This window comes from Furipterus horrens, unplaced genomic scaffold (genome assembly GCF_987537825.1).
Source record: "Furipterus horrens unplaced genomic scaffold, mFurHor1.1.pri manual_scaffold_2, whole genome shotgun sequence".
In the NCBI taxonomy this organism is placed as follows: domain Eukaryota; kingdom Metazoa; phylum Chordata; class Mammalia; order Chiroptera; family Furipteridae; genus Furipterus; species Furipterus horrens.
In genome coordinates, this window is record NW_028327172.1 from 77,655,255 (window position 1) to 77,672,779 (window position 17,525).

Below are 17,525 nucleotides of genomic sequence, written 5' to 3' on the forward strand. Positions count from 1 at the left end.
AAAATATACACTGTGTGAAAGAATTTTCCAAAATACGCCTATGGTCCTTGCTAATTTAAACCCAAAACTTAGCTCATCTTCACTTGGAATAACTTTATTCTACCAAACAAAATTAAAATATTAAATCATATATGCTAGATGATGGAACTAGGCAACCAAATGGATCAGGTATTCCTAATATATTTCTATTAACTATTAGGGAGATCAATTTAGCATATTTTGCCACCAAAATAATTACACTTTAGTTTACACTTTTATATTAAGGTAAAAAATAATTATACTGAAAATTATAGATTCACCAACTGAATCATAAATGGATTTTCATTAGCGATGTATTTTCACACTTATGTAAACAGGAGAAGAACAACTGTGAAAGCCTAAGAATTTGAACAAGGTACTTCCTGGATCAACATTCAAAAGAACTACTTCTAATGAGAACATTAAAATTAATTAATTACCTGTAAGATAACAATAGCATTTTCTACGGAAAGCTCATCTGATGGTAGGCCTTCACTTTTCCAAATTAACTGCTCACTTTCAGTACAAAGAAATCTCCTTAGATCAAATTCTGAAAAGTTAAAGATATCAATAATATTGTACCTCACTATAACAACCTGTCCTTGACAAGGGGAAACAACTGTTTCAAATATACTCATGCAAAGATCTCATAACCATCTTTAATAGTAAATCCATTCTTCCCCATTTAACACCAGAAGCTAAGGGAAAAATAAGCTTTAAAAAATGCAAAGAAATGGAACTCAGTTAAGTTATATTTTATCTATTAAATGAATGTAACACAACCATAATGATTTGTGAAAACCATAAAATTCACAAGGAATTTTGCAGTTCCTGCATCTTATCTTAAGATATGGAATTACAGTAAAAATTAAAATAATAAAATGTTTAACTATATTCATAAAATATCAAATATAATTCAGTGGTTTCAGTTTCATTGAGTGATTTTAGGACTAGAAGAATTGTTGTAACAAAATAATTCTTAGAACATTTGTAGAATTCAGCAAATCTAATGTAGCTACAGTATGTTTTAACTTATACTTTTTCCCATTTAAAAAAAGTAAAAGACAGAAACAAAAATATACATGTTTAGTATAATGAAAATTCAAATTCATGAAAAGCTAAATACAAACTTTCAAGACAAGCTGATTTGGTCCACTCTTCCAAACAGGTTTTTCTCAGACCCTCAGGAGCAGCAGAAAGATATGTAATAAATGCAGCAGCTAGTTGAGCTCTTTTAGGAAGAGTAGCTAAATCCTCTGTTATCTCTGCAACCTGAAAAAAGAGAGAATGATGTATAAATATGTTATAACATTGAAAGAAATGACAGCTTCAAAATTAAGAGTTTTGACTGTAGGGAAAAAAAATCATTTATGGGTTAAAAGTAATAACCCCTGTCTTGAATACAATTGTCAAAATGTAAAAATATCAACAAGATCTTCAATCCTGCTGATAGTAAACAAATGTGTAAAATCCCAATATTTGTAAAGATAAACATATTTTGTCATTAGAAGTTCCTAAGGATTTTAACAAAAGCAGAAACATTATCATAATCATAGTTAAATATGTACTATGAATTAGCATCACTTTGTAAAATATAATTAAGACACAGAGAGTATGAACAAAGGCACAAAACAAAGATAAATCATTGAGACACATCAGTTAAAAGCATAATGTGGTTAAAGCATAAGCTTGAAGAGAAAGAACAGCAATACAGAAGTAATGAAAAGAGAGAGGTAGAGGGACTAGAGGGAGAAACACTGTGAAAGGTATCACATGCCATGTGAAGGAGCTTCTATTTTAACCTGTGGTAATTATGAGCCATTGAAAGTGGCCATGACTGATGTTATGGACTGGGTTTTAGAAAGATAATTAAATTGATAAATGAAGAATAAGCCAATTAAATGGTCAGATAGAAGTGAGACAGGAGAATTCAGGAGAAAAAGAATTGGCATTAAGGAATTAAGGATAGAAGACAAATATGAGAGACGTTTGTAAATGAATTATGACAAGTAAACAGGAAGAGTCTAAGACATCCACATGTTTTTAGTTTTGATGCCCAGAAGAAAGATGCCTATGAGAGCTAGGAAATAAAAGGAACTTGGGCTGGAAAAAATAAAATATGTTAATTTAGACATAGTATGTTTGAGTTCCCAAGACAGTTAAATACAAATACTAACATATAGTTGGAAATATGAATTTAAAACTCAGCAGTCTAGAAATATAGCTCTGGTCAGCATCATAGTTAAGGTGACATTCTTCTGGATGAAACAACTCCAGAATAGTTGCAAAGAAAGGAGCTGAGAGAGGGAATACTGAGGCTAATCATATTATTGGTGGAGCAGATGAGGAGAATGTGGTGAGGGAGGGAATCTATCTGGTTAAAGAGAAGCAAGCAAACAAACAAAAACATGAGACAACACTTTAACAGGGTATTTCAAGAAGAAATAAATGGCCAACTGTGTCAACTCCTAAAATTACTATCCAGGTAAAGAGAAGTTTTAAAAAATATTTAAAGAATCCTCCATCTTCCATCAACTTTTCATCCCTAATCTCCTACTCAACAGCACAAATAAAAAAGAGGAATAGGTTGCTATGTCTAAAATCCATTCATATAAAGATACCTTGCTTAAAGATTAATTTAAATAACAGCCATTAATATCTAGATCATTCTCCTAAGCCAGCTCAGTTAATGAATATTTCTCTTCTTATTTTAACAAATACATTATAAATTTCCTGTATTTTAAGAAAGCCCTTTTATGATGTTTCTCTCTTAAACAAACCTGAGCATTCCATCTCTTGTGTTCTCTATCAAGCTGACTAAGTAAGACCTCTGCAGCTTTAATTGTTTCTTGTGCTTTGCTCACTTCAGCTTCAAGCTTGGCCGCCTCTGAAGTCCTGCTCTGAAACCTATGAAAATATTAAAGGCAAAAAAATTCAAGAGATTGGAATAAATTATCCTTAGGTAGTAAAGCAAAGTTATTCATATGAGAATTTAATTAATAATAATAATACATATATATATATATATATATATATATATATATATATATATATATTAGTGTAAATTTCTCACAGGGCATTAATCTATTGTACAAATTTCTCCATATGACATACAAGACCCTGTCATAAGATTGATTCAATTTCTATTTGCAGGTATATTCATTCTATTCCAGTCGAACAAAACTATATATAAACATCTGAGCAATTATTTATTTTCAGGAAATGCTCTACCCTTCATCTGCTGTGCTCTTCTGCAGGATGTTCCATTTTCCTAGAATACCTTCTACCCCTTTCCTTAGCCCTACCTTACTCCTCACTTTATTCCCTTAAATATTATATCTAGCTATCTAAAATATAAGTAAAATTTTTAAATCCACTTCAAATATCCAGTCGATTATATATATTCTCTCCCTACATGCCCATTCACCAAAATGTAAAATTTTAAAAATTATTTTCTTAAAATTATCTGTACAAATTAATTTTGCTAAATATAATAGTAATAATCCACATGATTACTTAGTCCTTCAACAAATACTTTAAGTAGGTACTTACGTATGGAAACTTATATCCAAAAAGATTTGTTAGCAGAGGATCTAAAATTCACGTATGTGTCTGATATCAAGTTCCATGAACTTTATAGTACATTTGATTGCCTCTTTACATGCTCTTTTCCTTCTTCCCTTAGACATAAAACTCTAGACCTCATATACCCAATATAGTAGCCACTAGCAACAGGTGGCTACTTAAGTTAAAATTAATGAAAATTACATAAAATTTGAGATTCAATTCCTCAGTTATATTATCTACATTCCAAGTTCTCAATAGCCACATATCTATCATTAATGGCTACCATAGAGGAGAGCAGAGATTATAGAACATTTCCATGAATTCATAAAGTCCATCGGACACACTGCTCTAGATGTGGAAACAGAAGCTACACCACTGTTGAACTCAACAGTTCATACTACACCTTGTACATTGTTTTGTGATAAATATTTGTGCAATTAAATTGACTTGCATATTTCTGTAGAAGTTGTATGAAAATGGCAAATGTCTTCTAAATGTGGTAAAATTAGGACTTAGGAATTGACAGCTCACACTTAACTTTTTCAACTCCCTCATCTTTGTAAATATACAAAATAAGATTTTCCCTCACAACCTAGAGTCAATAAATCTTAATTAAGAATCCTGATAAATAACTGCATTTTAGCCAGAATTCATTCATTCTTGATAATGACTCTAAAGTGGAAAATGCCATTCTGTTGTACTTAAAATTAAAATTCTGAAGTTTTTCATAATCATCTTTACAAGATATCAGTAGTACTTTGTAGTGATTAAAAACAGAAACTTTACATACAGCATTAGACAAATCTAGACTCTAATGCTAGCTTAGTAATTTACTAACTGCTCAACTTAGGCAAAAATGGCATTTTTAATCTTTAGTTTTCTAATACATAAAATGGAAGAATATCTACCTTTCAGTATTAAGTACTAAAAAAATAAATACATAAAGTCCCTAGTACAACACCTGACACATGCACAAATGAAAACATTGCTACCATATGCCAATCACTCAATACTGGAAAATGAACTGAATATTAAGTACTGATTCTGAGCATATGATATGAAAAAGAATATACTATTTTTCTTATACTTCTGTAATTATACCCAGAAGAAAATGAAGTGATTTTTTCCCTATATTTCTAACTTAAAAATAAATTCAGCAGTATTAAAAACACTAAATTTATGAGTTCAAGATTTTCTTTCTGGGTTTTTTTTTTTTTTTAAGTAAATATATAAATATAGATAATTATTTCCTGACTACATATAGAAAAAATTCATAGTTCATAGTCTGATGAATTTCTTTCTTGGTACAATAATTTCTATTTCTTCCTTAAGAAAAAAAGGAAATGAGCCCTGGCTGCTGTGGCTCAGTGGATTGAGCGTTGGCCTGCAAGCCAAGTGTCGTTGGTTCGATTCCCAGTCAGGGCACATGACTAGGTTGCACGTCAGGTCCCCAGTTGGGGGTGCAAGTGAGAGGCAACCACACAGTGATGTTTCTCTCCCTCTCTTTCTCCTTTCCCCTCTCTCTAAAAATAAAATAAACAAACAAATAATTTTTTTAAAAAAGAAAAGAAAAAAAGGAAATGTAACATACCACTTGAAAAAAATGTGTTTACAGAAGAAGTTTTAGTTTCATAGAACTGAAAGCAAACAGTAACATATACTATATTTAATTGCATATTGTAGTCACCTCTGTGGTTTTGCTTTCTACTGTTTGTTACACCTGTAGTCAACCACAGTCCAAAAATATTAAATGAAAAATTCCAAAAATAAATAATTCATAAATATTTAATGTGAGCCAGTCTGAGTAGTATGATGATATCTTATACCATCCAGCTCTGCATGCCCAGGAAGTGAATCATCCCTTCTTCCAGTGTCTCCATGCTGTAGTACACACTACCTGCTGCTAATCACTTAGTGGCCATCTGGGTTATCAGGCTGTCACAGTATCATGGTACTGTGTTCAAGTAACATTATTTTACTTAATAGTGGCCCCAAAGCACAAGAGTAGTGATGTAGGTAGTTCAGATACACCAAAGAAAAGCTAAAAAGTGCTGGTTTAAGTGAAAATGTGAAATTTCTCTACTTAGGAAAGAAAAGAAAAAGTCATATGCTGAGGTTCCTAAGATATCTGGTAAGAATGACTCTTCCATGCATGAAATCGTGAAAAAGGAACAAAGAAATTCATGTTAGTTTTGTTAATTCATCTCAAACTACAAAATATATGGCCACATTGCATGGTAAATGCTTAGTTAAAACAGAAAAGGCATTAAATGTGTGGGTAGAAGACTTGAAGAGAAAACACACTCCGATTGACGGCAACATGTTACAGCAGAAAGCAATTGTATATGAAGACATCAACAATGGGGACCCCTGAAACTAGTGACCACATTCACATAACTTTTATTATGGTATATCGCTATAATTGTTCTAGTTTATTTATTATTGTTCATACTTAATGTACCTAATTCAATAAATTAAGCTTTATTAGAGATATGTGTGTTTAAGAAAAATATATAATATAAATAGGCTTCAGCACTATCCACAATTTCAGGCATTAATGGGGGTCTTGTAACATATTCCCCTGTAGATAAGGGGAGACTACTGTACGCTACGTTTCCTAATCTTTACATTTTTAACAGAAAAATGTTCCCACATTTGTAATAATTCCCATAGTAATATCTTCTATCCTACACTAAATAGCAATCACAGGAACTCAGAGGTACATGAAAGGTTTTAAGATTAATAATATTCACAAATGGTCCTTAAATTTGAGTACAATATTAGTACAGAAAATATTTTTTCAACACCAAAAAGGACAAAGTTAAAAGAATAAATTTTTTAAAATGTGATTATACACCCTCATGGAAGATTATAGAATAGCATCATCTGAAAGAAAGAAGTCTAAATTAAGGTCAAAACAATAAAGAAGTAGGAATACCAAATGTAAACACTTTCAGCATTAACTCATTTATTTATTGTGCTCAATTTTTCAATGCTTAAGAATAAATATATATTTATATAGTAATAACTATTCCAATACAGACTTAAAATATTTTTGTTCTTATCATAAAAACATTTTTAAAAAATAAACCTTTTATATTATTTTATACCTTTCCCAATGTTTATGATAAATGAAAAGTAAAAATAATAATTATAACAGATTTTCAAAATTACAAGTAGTTGCAGTATGTTTTCAAAATATCCAAAATACATTATAAAACTTAACTTACTTCTCTTTGAGTTCTGATACTTTTTGACCAACAGAATTAAGAAGTTCTTCTAATTTCCTTTTTCTGTCTTCAGTTTTCTTCAAATTTCTAAAATATAACTCAGTTTTATAAAAGTCATCTCATTTTAGATATCAACAAAATGCAGCAACAGCACCTTAAAATGTAATCTTGCAGTAAATAAATGACAATGAAAACTGCCAATTATTCAGTAGTCACAACAACTTATAATTTGATGTGAAAAGCAATGTTAAAATTAAAAGTGTATCCTGACTTAACCATACCATTTCGAGGTGTATATTTAAAAACACTCATGTGTGTAGGTTTCTGGATAAAAATGGTAAACATAGATAAATGGTAAACATTTATCTACTATCTTTTCTAAAAATTCTATCAAATGAAACCAAGGGAATTTAAAAGAAGGTGACTGGTTGCAAGAAAAGAAGCTAAAAGAATTCTAAAACGCTCAGGAAATGTAGATAACATGTACCTCTGAAGATAAGAGAGCTAAACACAGAGGACTGTTTAATAGTTGATACTATAAAGAGTTTGACCTCAGACTGCCTCCCCGCAGTGAGCATGGACTATCTATCTTCTTAACACAATCCTGGAAGTCAAACTTATACCCTCATCCATTCCTACCCACACTGCAAGCAGAAGTATGAGGGTTCTTCTAGAGAAATGACTGACCTCTTCCCCTCAAAATACCCACAAACATTGAGAGGTTGCTATCAAATGGCCAGGGCACACATACTGGTAGGCATTTGTGCATTGCACTATCTCCTAGAGGGTTTGTCAAAACACAGACTACAAGGCCTCACTGCCCCCTACTCGCCGTGCATCTGATTCAGTAAGTATGACTGTAGCTCAAAAACGTGTACTTTTAACAAGTTCCCAGGTGATGTGGAGGCTGCAGGTTCAGGAACCATACTTGGAGAACCACCACAGTAGAAAAGGCCTTCACAGTTGTGAAATCAAACTATTTCTAGCCTAGTGTTCTAAACCCAGCCCAGATAGATCATTTTAGACATTGAAAGATCTCAAAATATGTTTAATCCCATTTACACTTTCTTCAGAAGCTAATGTGGAGAAGGCACTCTAGAAGAAGAAGGACTAAACTAAGAAAGAGAAAGGCAAGGGCCCATAATAAAAGAATACAACCAGAAAACAGACAAATTCCAGAAAAATGGTGAAGAGAAGTCTAGAGAACAACTAATCCACAATGAAATAGAAGGACAAAAGGTTCTAGGATAGGTAACACTAAGAAAAATTAAACAGAACACAGATTCTGAATATGTTTTAGGGTCTGAGAGGAATACCACAAATAAATATGTGAGATGTAAACAGAAAAAAATTACCAGTTAAAAACTGAGGTAATTATTAAGAATAACAAAGAGGTATACAAGAAGGGAAATATACTCATAAAACATATGTCTCAGCTGTGAAAAATTTATGTAGTCAAAATAATGTACAAATTTAACATGATTTAACACAAAAATGTCACAAAATTACATTATGAACTTTAGGAGGCTAAAAATCTCCTTGTCTAGAGTAAGAACAATGTCAAACACTGAACAATCAAGAACATAACATACCTCTTAGTCTGCAGAGAACAAATGAGATAAAATACTATGCTGACCTAGTAACAGCAAATTGAGATTTTTAAGACCCAAAAATAAATGGTTAAATTTTACTCCTACATGCCCAGACAATGTTCTAGAAAATACATACTAAACATTTGCTAGAACTTAGAAGGTGAAAACATATATAAAAGTCCTAACTTCCCAAAACCTACTACTTTTTACTTTGATATTAACCCTTTACAAAACTTCAGTTCTTTCTAAGAAAAGGTATACTGACTTCTTCCAACAACAGAATAATGGTAGGAAAAAGAAAGTGATTGGTTCTTTCTATATCCATCTAATTGGCTTTCCTTTTCTTGGTCTGTAGACAAGAAATTCTAAATAAATCCTAATAATATAACTAAGTTATCAAATTGTTGGTAATAAGTAGAGGTTAGAATTGTTTTTATTTTATACGTCACTTACAATTCTAATCCTGCCTGTTCGGTTTCCAAAGGCTGAATTCGTTCCAAGACGTGGGAATACTGCACATTTGCTTTAACCCAGGCAGCTAAAGGAGCAGCCGCAGTACTGGCACGCTTAGCATTCTGAAAAACCCATCAGAAGTTACCCAGCATATTAATATAAAATAAAAGCCAAATTAATTCTAGTATATTACTTAAGTATTTATTTAATAAATTATACTCCAAAAGGAAGGTTTTGGTTTATAGTTCAATGAAAACAAAGTAAATTGCTATTTTTGATTAAGGTACTCCTTACTTTTGCTTCAAAATCTTTTTGAACCTCATATAGTGATGTTTTATTGACATATTATGTGGTCTATTTGTCACATTAATAACGAGTATGTGTTTGTCCACAACAATGTCCAAGCATCAATTCTCTCTCTTTTCTACATAAGATATATCTTTATTAAATAAAAGCAATTTTCAAACCATGGTTACTAGTGTAACAGAAGATGTACAAAACATTTTGCGTAAGGGGTCTAAAAAAAAAAAAAAACCCAGAATCATGGAATTTAAACTATTCACTGAAATTAGATACAAGTATCCTAATACAATTATATAACAAGTACACAGGAAGAACTAAAAGCATACTAAGCAAGTTAAAACATGATAGGCTAAGAACTTACCACTGACAGTTTTTTTTAGACTCTGAGATTCAAAAACCATTTATGATAATAAATATGCACCCCCCACCTCCATCCTGGATTCTAGTTTACATAATTTTGCTGGTTAATGCTTTCTACTTGTAATATGTATAGCTTATTTTTAAATTTTAGTTACTAGATAATCTAAGTAATTGATAATAACTCATTACTTTTTAATAAGAATATTATATAGTATGAAAAGAAAATTTATGGCATAATTCTTAAAAATTACCTTTGGATCAAAAGATCCTTTATTTTTAAAAAGAAGCTCTTCAACACTCTCTCTTATTTCCTTTGGAATATTTCGTGCATCAAAGGTTGCTATGTCTTCTCTCACACCTCTTTTTGCAAGAAAACTAAAATTAAAGCACATTACTTCAAATGAAGTTAAATAAAATTTGTTATTTCTTACAAAAATATCAACAAAATGGTTATGCAATAGTTTTAATTTATTAGCTAACAAAAAATAGGGGACTGAAGTATGTAAGCTTCAAATAGACTATCCATTTTATTTTTAATAAACAAGAAAGAGCTCCAAAAAGATGCACAACAGTATTCCTAATATTCTTTGAAAAACCTGGTGCACTGAAATACAGGAATTATAATCCTGTTATTCTGCCCACATCCTTGTATGTGAATTACTGGCTACTCTTATGTTCTAGGACATGTAAGAAATTTTTCTGCTTTCTAAGATTGGTATTTAAAGTGTTCTCTGAACCTAAAACTCCTCTCCCATCTCCAGATAGAAAAGAACTTTACCATCAACCTAAATCCTAAAATGGAATTGAATACTACAATAACATTGCTGTAATATAAAATCTGAAGCTGCATTATTGCATATTTGTTACTCCCAGTCTTTCGCAGTATACATTTCTCTTGAATTATTTATGGGGTTCTCACCTCTCTGTCTCTGCCAAGAGTGCAAGATGCTCTCTGTACTGTGTAAGGAGCAAATAATCCAAATTATATTAATTGAGAAATTCTTCAAGATCTTAAGGCCTTCCTATTCTCCTCTTTTGACACTTTTAAAAATAACTTACGGAGGAAGAAAAATATAGATCTAGATATATGTTACATAGAAAATCTTGATATATCAGGGCGAACTATACAACTAGGCAGTTAGGTGAAGTTTGGTTTGAGAAACAATATAACAAACATTTTAAAATGTTAATATAAAGGAATGTATAATTCACTGAAAATAATAATTTTTCACAAATCCAAAAACTTACCTTTTCATGCTCACCCAAGACATATCAAAGATACCCATCAACCTTAAAACTCCTTCAAGAATGTCTCTGATTACATCAGGTGGCATACGCAGTGAGCGAATTTCTGAAAGAGACTCCGGCTTAATATTTCCAACGGCTAATTTCGCTTCATTCACTAGAGGCTAAAAGACAAAACAGAACCAGAGACATGGAAACATGGAACAGAAGGGCAGCTGCCATAGAAAATGGGAGAGCGTGGAAAGAAGGGGAGGGGACTAGTTAAGAATATGTATGTTGACCCATGGACAATGGTGTGGGCACTGACTGTAGGGGTGGGGGGCGCTGGGCGGAGGAGGGCAGAAGGGGGAAAGCTGGGACAACTGTAATGGAATAAACAATAAAAATAAATACATAAACAGATAAATTGACAAAAAAGGATGTTTTTATTTCAAAAGATATACATAAAAATTATTAATTCATCAAAATTATCAAATATTTGTAATTTTTAATAAAAATGACTATAGTTACTGACATGCTTTATCTTCCTATAGCAAAATGCTTTAAAACACATAAAGTACAAAATGTTCACGTTGAGAAAGTAAGAGTCCTTGCCACCATAACTGCAACTTCTAATCTTACTTTGTTTTGAGACAAGTTTCCATTTTCAAGGCTCTTTACATTCTAGAACTAGTTAGTAATTCAGTCCAATCTCTAAGGTTTGTCTTAATTTAGCCAAAGCACATTTTTCCTCTACATTCAAACAACATGATTCAAAGAAAACAAAGATTATTTTTTAACTATGATCAGTTAATTTCTTACTTCTCCTGGGAGACTTTCCTTCTTGCTTCTCTTTTACAGATAATATTTTAATTAGAGCCACATTTGCTAATACTATTAGAAAGTAACTTCAGCAAATAATGTTTAAAGTTTTATACACAACTGGTAGTCAAAAATGTAAATGGTTCTTATAATGTTTCCATTTTTAACTTACCTGTACTTCTTTCAATTCATCATCAATTTTGTTTTTTCTTTCTTCAATTTTAACAACTTCATCTGCTATTCTGAGCTTTAGTCTTTCAAGTTCTGTTTTTTGCTCACTAGCATCCTATAAAAATATGTAAATGGCATTCTGACAAATTTTAACGCACTCAATATTTAAAAGCATGATGTCAAAATATGAGTTACTTTTAAATAACATTTTCTATTAAATGCTTTTCTAATGTTGACATGTTAATTTCTACAGTGCCTGGGAAACCAATGCTACAATTTATCCTGTATTTACTATCAGAAAGTTCCTATGTTTTATTTAATTTTTTTGAACAGCAAAGCACTAAATGCTTATTATATAAAAACCAAATGAGTCAGATATGCATAAACTAGAAAATGATCATAACACATTTAACACTTGCAACAAACGACCCAGAGAGGTTTAGTACTATTATGCTCATTTCATAAATGAGGAAACTAAAAATGAAGTCTTCTATAATTACAATAGTAGAGAGTAGTAATTCTTAGAGACTATATTATATTAAAAGTTTGTGTTTCTATACCTTATTTTAGAAAACAATTGAAATCATGACAATAATTCGCTGGCAAATATATGAACAAAGTTAGTAAAACTTCAAAGAAGACTAAATTATATACTAATAACACATGAATTCTTTGCTCATGAATGCAAAAGCAAGGGTCCTACATATATAAAAATGCTTTAATACTGTGAATGTTTGTATTTGGTTTATTTATACTAACAGAAAAACCAAAGAGGCAATTTGTCAAAAAACCTGTCAAAAGCCCTTGTAACAGTGGTTCTCAACCATATTATAATCATTCAGGGAGCTTCAAAATTAGCACCTAGTGTCCTATTGCCAAATATGTTGATATACTTAGAATCTGGTTGCAACTAGGGCACAGATATTTTTTTTAAAGACTTCCCGGTGGTTCCAACTTATAGCCAAAACTGACCATCACTGAACCAACCAAATTTTTCTTATATCCCACTCTTATCTTCAGGTACCTTACACCATCATCAGCTCAATCGAATTTTTACATTCCACAAGCACCTCTACCTTTGTATCTCAGCTACAATTCCTAAACAGGGAAAGCATTTCCTCCATTTCCACAAATCAAAATTATCCTTAAAGGCCCAGCTGCTGAATTTCTTCTATTAACATTTTCTTCTAATTGAAGTTATCCTTTTGTGAGTTCTAATTGCATTTAATTTATACTTTCCTTATGTCACAAGCTTTAGAAGTTGCAATTTGGTATTTAAGCTGTCTTTCTAGAGTGTACTTTTATTTTTCTTTTAACAAAATAACAAACAGAAATGTCTGCTATTTACAATTAAGCAAAATTAACTTAGGAGATGCACACTGATTCTTCTGTCAGGCAATACAACTAACTACAATGTTAGAAAAATGTCTTCTTAGAATATTCCAGAGAAAAAAGTATTAAAGCAATGTATATTACTAATATTCACTGGTCTGAGAGAACACAAGCACACGTAGTGTTGAATATTTTTTTTGTAAATATACAACTATTAACAGTATTATATTTTAGCCTTCACTTTTTTCATATTTCAAATTATTCTTTAAAGGTAAGAAGCATTTGACAGGTATTTTTAACATTCAAATTGACTTGCTGTTTTAAATAAATATTTATATTAATTTAGTTCCAAATTAACCTGAGAAAAAAATTATGCTAAACTTTTAAAGTATGAAAATTACATTTGATTTTCTGATATATTACTTATCAGGTCAGAAACTCAATAAAATTATCTTGGAAACACTGAATGTGTACATAACCATCAATATCTGGAAATATTACTGCCTTTGAAAATTTTCTGTATGCCAATGAATTAATTTTGATGTATCAGGTGAAACGTCTTTTTGATTAAGTAATTCAAATCAGTCCAGATAACCATTTTGTGAAGCTCACAATATATAATTCCCCTTTCCATATTCAGATTTCCAATGAAGATGACCAGACAAAAAGAAAAGCCTTTTATGTTTATAGTGAGAAGAAAGCAAAATATAAAATGATATATTAAACAACCCTCCTGAGAAATAATATAACAGAGATGAAAATGAGGTCCTGGCCAGGTGGCTCAGTTGGTTGGAGTGTCATCCTATGCAACTAAAGGTTGCTGGTTCAATTCCCAGTCAGGCAGTGCAGCTACCTAGTTTGTGGGTTCAATCCCTTGTTGGGGTGTGTTCAGGAGAAAGCTGATCCATGTTTTTCTTTCTTTCCTTTCTCTCTCTTTGCTTTCTTTCCTTTCCTTCCTTCTTCCTTCCTTCCTCTCTCTCTTCCTCCCTTTCCTTTCCTTCTTCCTTCATTTTCTTTCTTCTTCTTTCCTTCCTTCCTTCCATTTTCTGTCTCTCCCCCTCCCTCACTCCCTCTCCAAAATTAATCCCATGAGGATTTTTTTTAAAACTCAGGACAAATAGGAAATACAGTTGACAAAATTTTTACGTGGACCAAAAATATAAAAAAGAAAACAGGTTGGAAGACAGGAAGCTCAAAGACAAAATAACAAATATTCCAAAAATTAAGAACAAAGATATAGTGGGAAATTATCAAGAAAATAATTTAAGGAAATTACCCAAACTGAAAAATAATAATAATAAGTTTTCAGGTGGAAAGAACCCACATGGTGTTCAGCACAGTGAACGAAAATAAATAAACCTAAATCAATGCAAATGTCATAACTTTCAGAACAAGGAAAACAAAGATATAAGAGATTTCAAAAGATTAAAAAAAAAAAACAGCTCACATCAAAAAGATTAGGAATTAAATAGCTTTGAATGTTTCAATAAGAACAATTGAAGATGGAAAAAATGTGACTATAACATCAATATCTGGAAGAAAACGTATCCCAATCTAGAGTACTATTCCCAGTACCCAACCAGCCAACCAAGGACAGAGCAGAATGTTCATATATGTGCAATCTCAAGATATTTCTCAAATATCCTTTCTCAAGAAGCTCTTGTAAAACAGACTTCACAGAAACAAAGGAGTAAACCAGGTGGTGAAGAAGTATGATCCTATAATGGCAGCTGTGACCAGGCAGAGAGCCATCCATTCAGAATGAAACTAGTCAGGAGACTACAAGAGAATGCTATAGGTGGCTGATGAAAATTATAGAATACCTGATGCTTTTTGAAGTCTCACCGAATTTTTTTTTTTTTTAAATAGGTAGTTCATGGACTCATACCACTACCCTTCGTGACTAGCAGAGACTGGCTGAAAGGTTACTTTTTCAGAGAAATTAAGTCAAAGAATTCCTGAATTTGGGATTGCCAGGCACAGTTAAAGACTAGGACAAGGCCCAATACTGAAAATAAGGGGATTATATTTTTTGGCGACTAATGATGCTATAATCATCTTTTCATGTGTTAACTGACTCTTCACATGTCTTCCTTCATAAAGAATATGTTTGAATCTTTTGCCCACTTTTAAAATTGGACTGTTGGGCTTTATTATTATCAAGTTAAAATACTTTCTATATTGTGGATACATGTAATTTATCAGATACGTATGTTCTAAATAATTTCTCCCAGTCTGCAATTTTCCTTTTAATTTATTTCAATGGGCAGTAGTTTTTAATTTTGATATAATCCAATATATCACTTTTTCTTCTATTTTGGTATTATATGTAAGAAATCTTTGCCTCACCCAACATTATAAAGATTTTCTCCTATGTTTTCTTACAAAGTTTTATAACTTTATACTATATATGTAGATATATGATCCATATCAAGTTAATTTTCATTTAAGTTTTAAGGTAAAAATCTGGGTGTTTTTTCTCTTCACATGGATATATAAATATTCCAGCACCATTTTTTTTTTTTAAGGCTGTCCTTTCCCCATTAAATTGGTACTTTTGTATGAAATCATTGACCATGTATGTGCAAGTCTATTTATAGACTCCACAGTGCTCCAATGATCTATATCTCTATCGCTATACCAACAGTGCCTTGATTACTGTAGCTTTATAAGTACTTATATAATAAGTCTTCATATCATGTCTTCTAACTTTATTATTTTTAAGAACTTTTGTGGCACTTAATTAAGATAGATGCTTTTTGAAGTCTTGTAAATACATGCTTTATATTAGTCTTGTAAATATTTTATTATCATTATTTTTGCAGTTATCCTCTTTTTTTAAAGTATATTTTATTGATTATGTTGTTACAGTAGTTCCAATTTCTTTTTCCCCTTTGGTCCACTCCACCCAGTACCTCCCTTCCCTTCAGCAGTCCCACCCCCCCTTAGTTCATGTCCATGGGTTACGCATATAAGTTCTTTGGCTTCATTCTTTCCTATATTATTCTTAACTTCCTCCTGTCTATTTTGTACCAACCAATTATGCTACTTAATCCCTGCACCATTTCCCCATTTCTCTCCCTTCCCCCTCCCAGCTGATAACCCTCCAGATGATGCCCATACCTATGATTATGTTCCTATTCTGGTTTACTTAGTTGGATTTTGTTTTTATTTTTTAGAGTCAGTCGTTGATAGTTGTGAGTTTTGTTGTCATTTTAGTGTTCATAGTTTTGATCTTCTTTTTCTTAAATAGGTCCCTTTAACATTTCATATAATAATAGCTTGGTGATGATGAACTCTTTTAGCTTTACCTTGTCTGGGAAGGACTTCATCTGCCTTTGCATTCTAAATGATAGCTTTGCTGGATAGAGTAGTCTTGGTTGTAGGTCCTTGCTTTTCATCACATTGAATACTTCTTGCCAGTCTCTTCTTGCCTGCAAAGTTTCTTTTGAGAAATCAGATGAAAGTCTTATAGGCACCTTTTTTCTTGCTGCTTTTAAGATTCTCTCTTTATCTTTCACCTTTGGCATTTTAATTATGATGTGTCTTGGTGTGGTCCTCTTTGGGTCTGACTTGTCTGGTACTCTCTGTTCTTCCTAGGCTTGTATGTCTATCTCCTTCACCAAATTTGAGAAGTTTTCCTTCATTATTTTTTCACGTAAGTTTTCAATTTCTTGCTGTTCCTCTTCTCCTTTGGGCACTCCTGTGATTTGGATGTTGGCACATTTAAAGTTGTCCCAGAGGTTCCTAAGCCTCTTATCATCTTTTTCAATTCTTGTTTCCTCATTCTGTACTGGTTGACTGTCTTTTTCTTCCTTATGTATCAAATTACTTATTTGAACCCCCGTTTCCTTCCCTTCACCATTGGTTTTGTGTGGCTTTTCCTTCATTTCACTTAGCATAGCCTTCATTTCTTCCCTTACGTGTCTGCCATACTCAAGCATATCTGTCAAGCCTGTGAGCATCTTTATCACCTTTGTTTTGAATTCTGAGTCTGTTAGGTTGGCTATTTCCTTATCGCTTAGTTCTCCCACTGGAACTCTGACCCGTTCCCTCTTCTGAGCCATACTTCTCTGCCTCCTCATCTTGACAGGCTCCTGTGTTTGTCTGCCTCTGTGTCTTAGGTAGAGCTGTCGCTCCTGATATGTTGTAAGGGGCGGAGCCTTAGGTATTCGTCAGTACAGGGCAACACCTTTCACCCCGTTGTGGTGCTGTATGTGGGGGAGGAGTCAGAGAGGGAATAATGCTGTTTTCATAGCACTCACCCCTTTTTCAGGCATCTCTCCCACTTCTGTATGGGGCTGGTGCTCTCTAGCTGTTGCCCCGGCCATCTTTCCCAGAGTGGGTGGGTCTGCGGATGTTCTAGGACTGTGGGGACCCTTTAAATAAGCAGACTCTGCTGAGAGACCAACAGTTTCTTCCTCCGTCCCAACCCTCACTATTTTGCACAGTC

General features: G+C 32.4%; 1 protein-coding gene across 1 annotated transcript in view; it reads right to left on the minus strand.

Moving 5' to 3' along the window:
* Positions 1-17,525, minus strand: part of LOC150018864 (cytoplasmic dynein 2 heavy chain 1) — a 283,446-nt gene that overhangs the window by 160,243 nt on the left and 105,678 nt on the right. The window contains exons 56-63 of the mRNA XM_090265892.1: positions 11,742-11,855; positions 10,772-10,932; positions 9,775-9,898; positions 8,861-8,982; positions 6,816-6,902; positions 2,799-2,925; positions 1,149-1,290; positions 459-568 (exon numbers count right to left, since the gene is read on the minus strand). Of these exons, the coding sequence (XP_090122018.1) occupies positions 459-568; positions 1,149-1,290; positions 2,799-2,925; positions 6,816-6,902; positions 8,861-8,982; positions 9,775-9,898; positions 10,772-10,932; positions 11,742-11,855 (987 nt within the window). The remainder of the gene's footprint in view (positions 1-458; positions 569-1,148; positions 1,291-2,798; positions 2,926-6,815; positions 6,903-8,860; positions 8,983-9,774; positions 9,899-10,771; positions 10,933-11,741; positions 11,856-17,525) is intronic.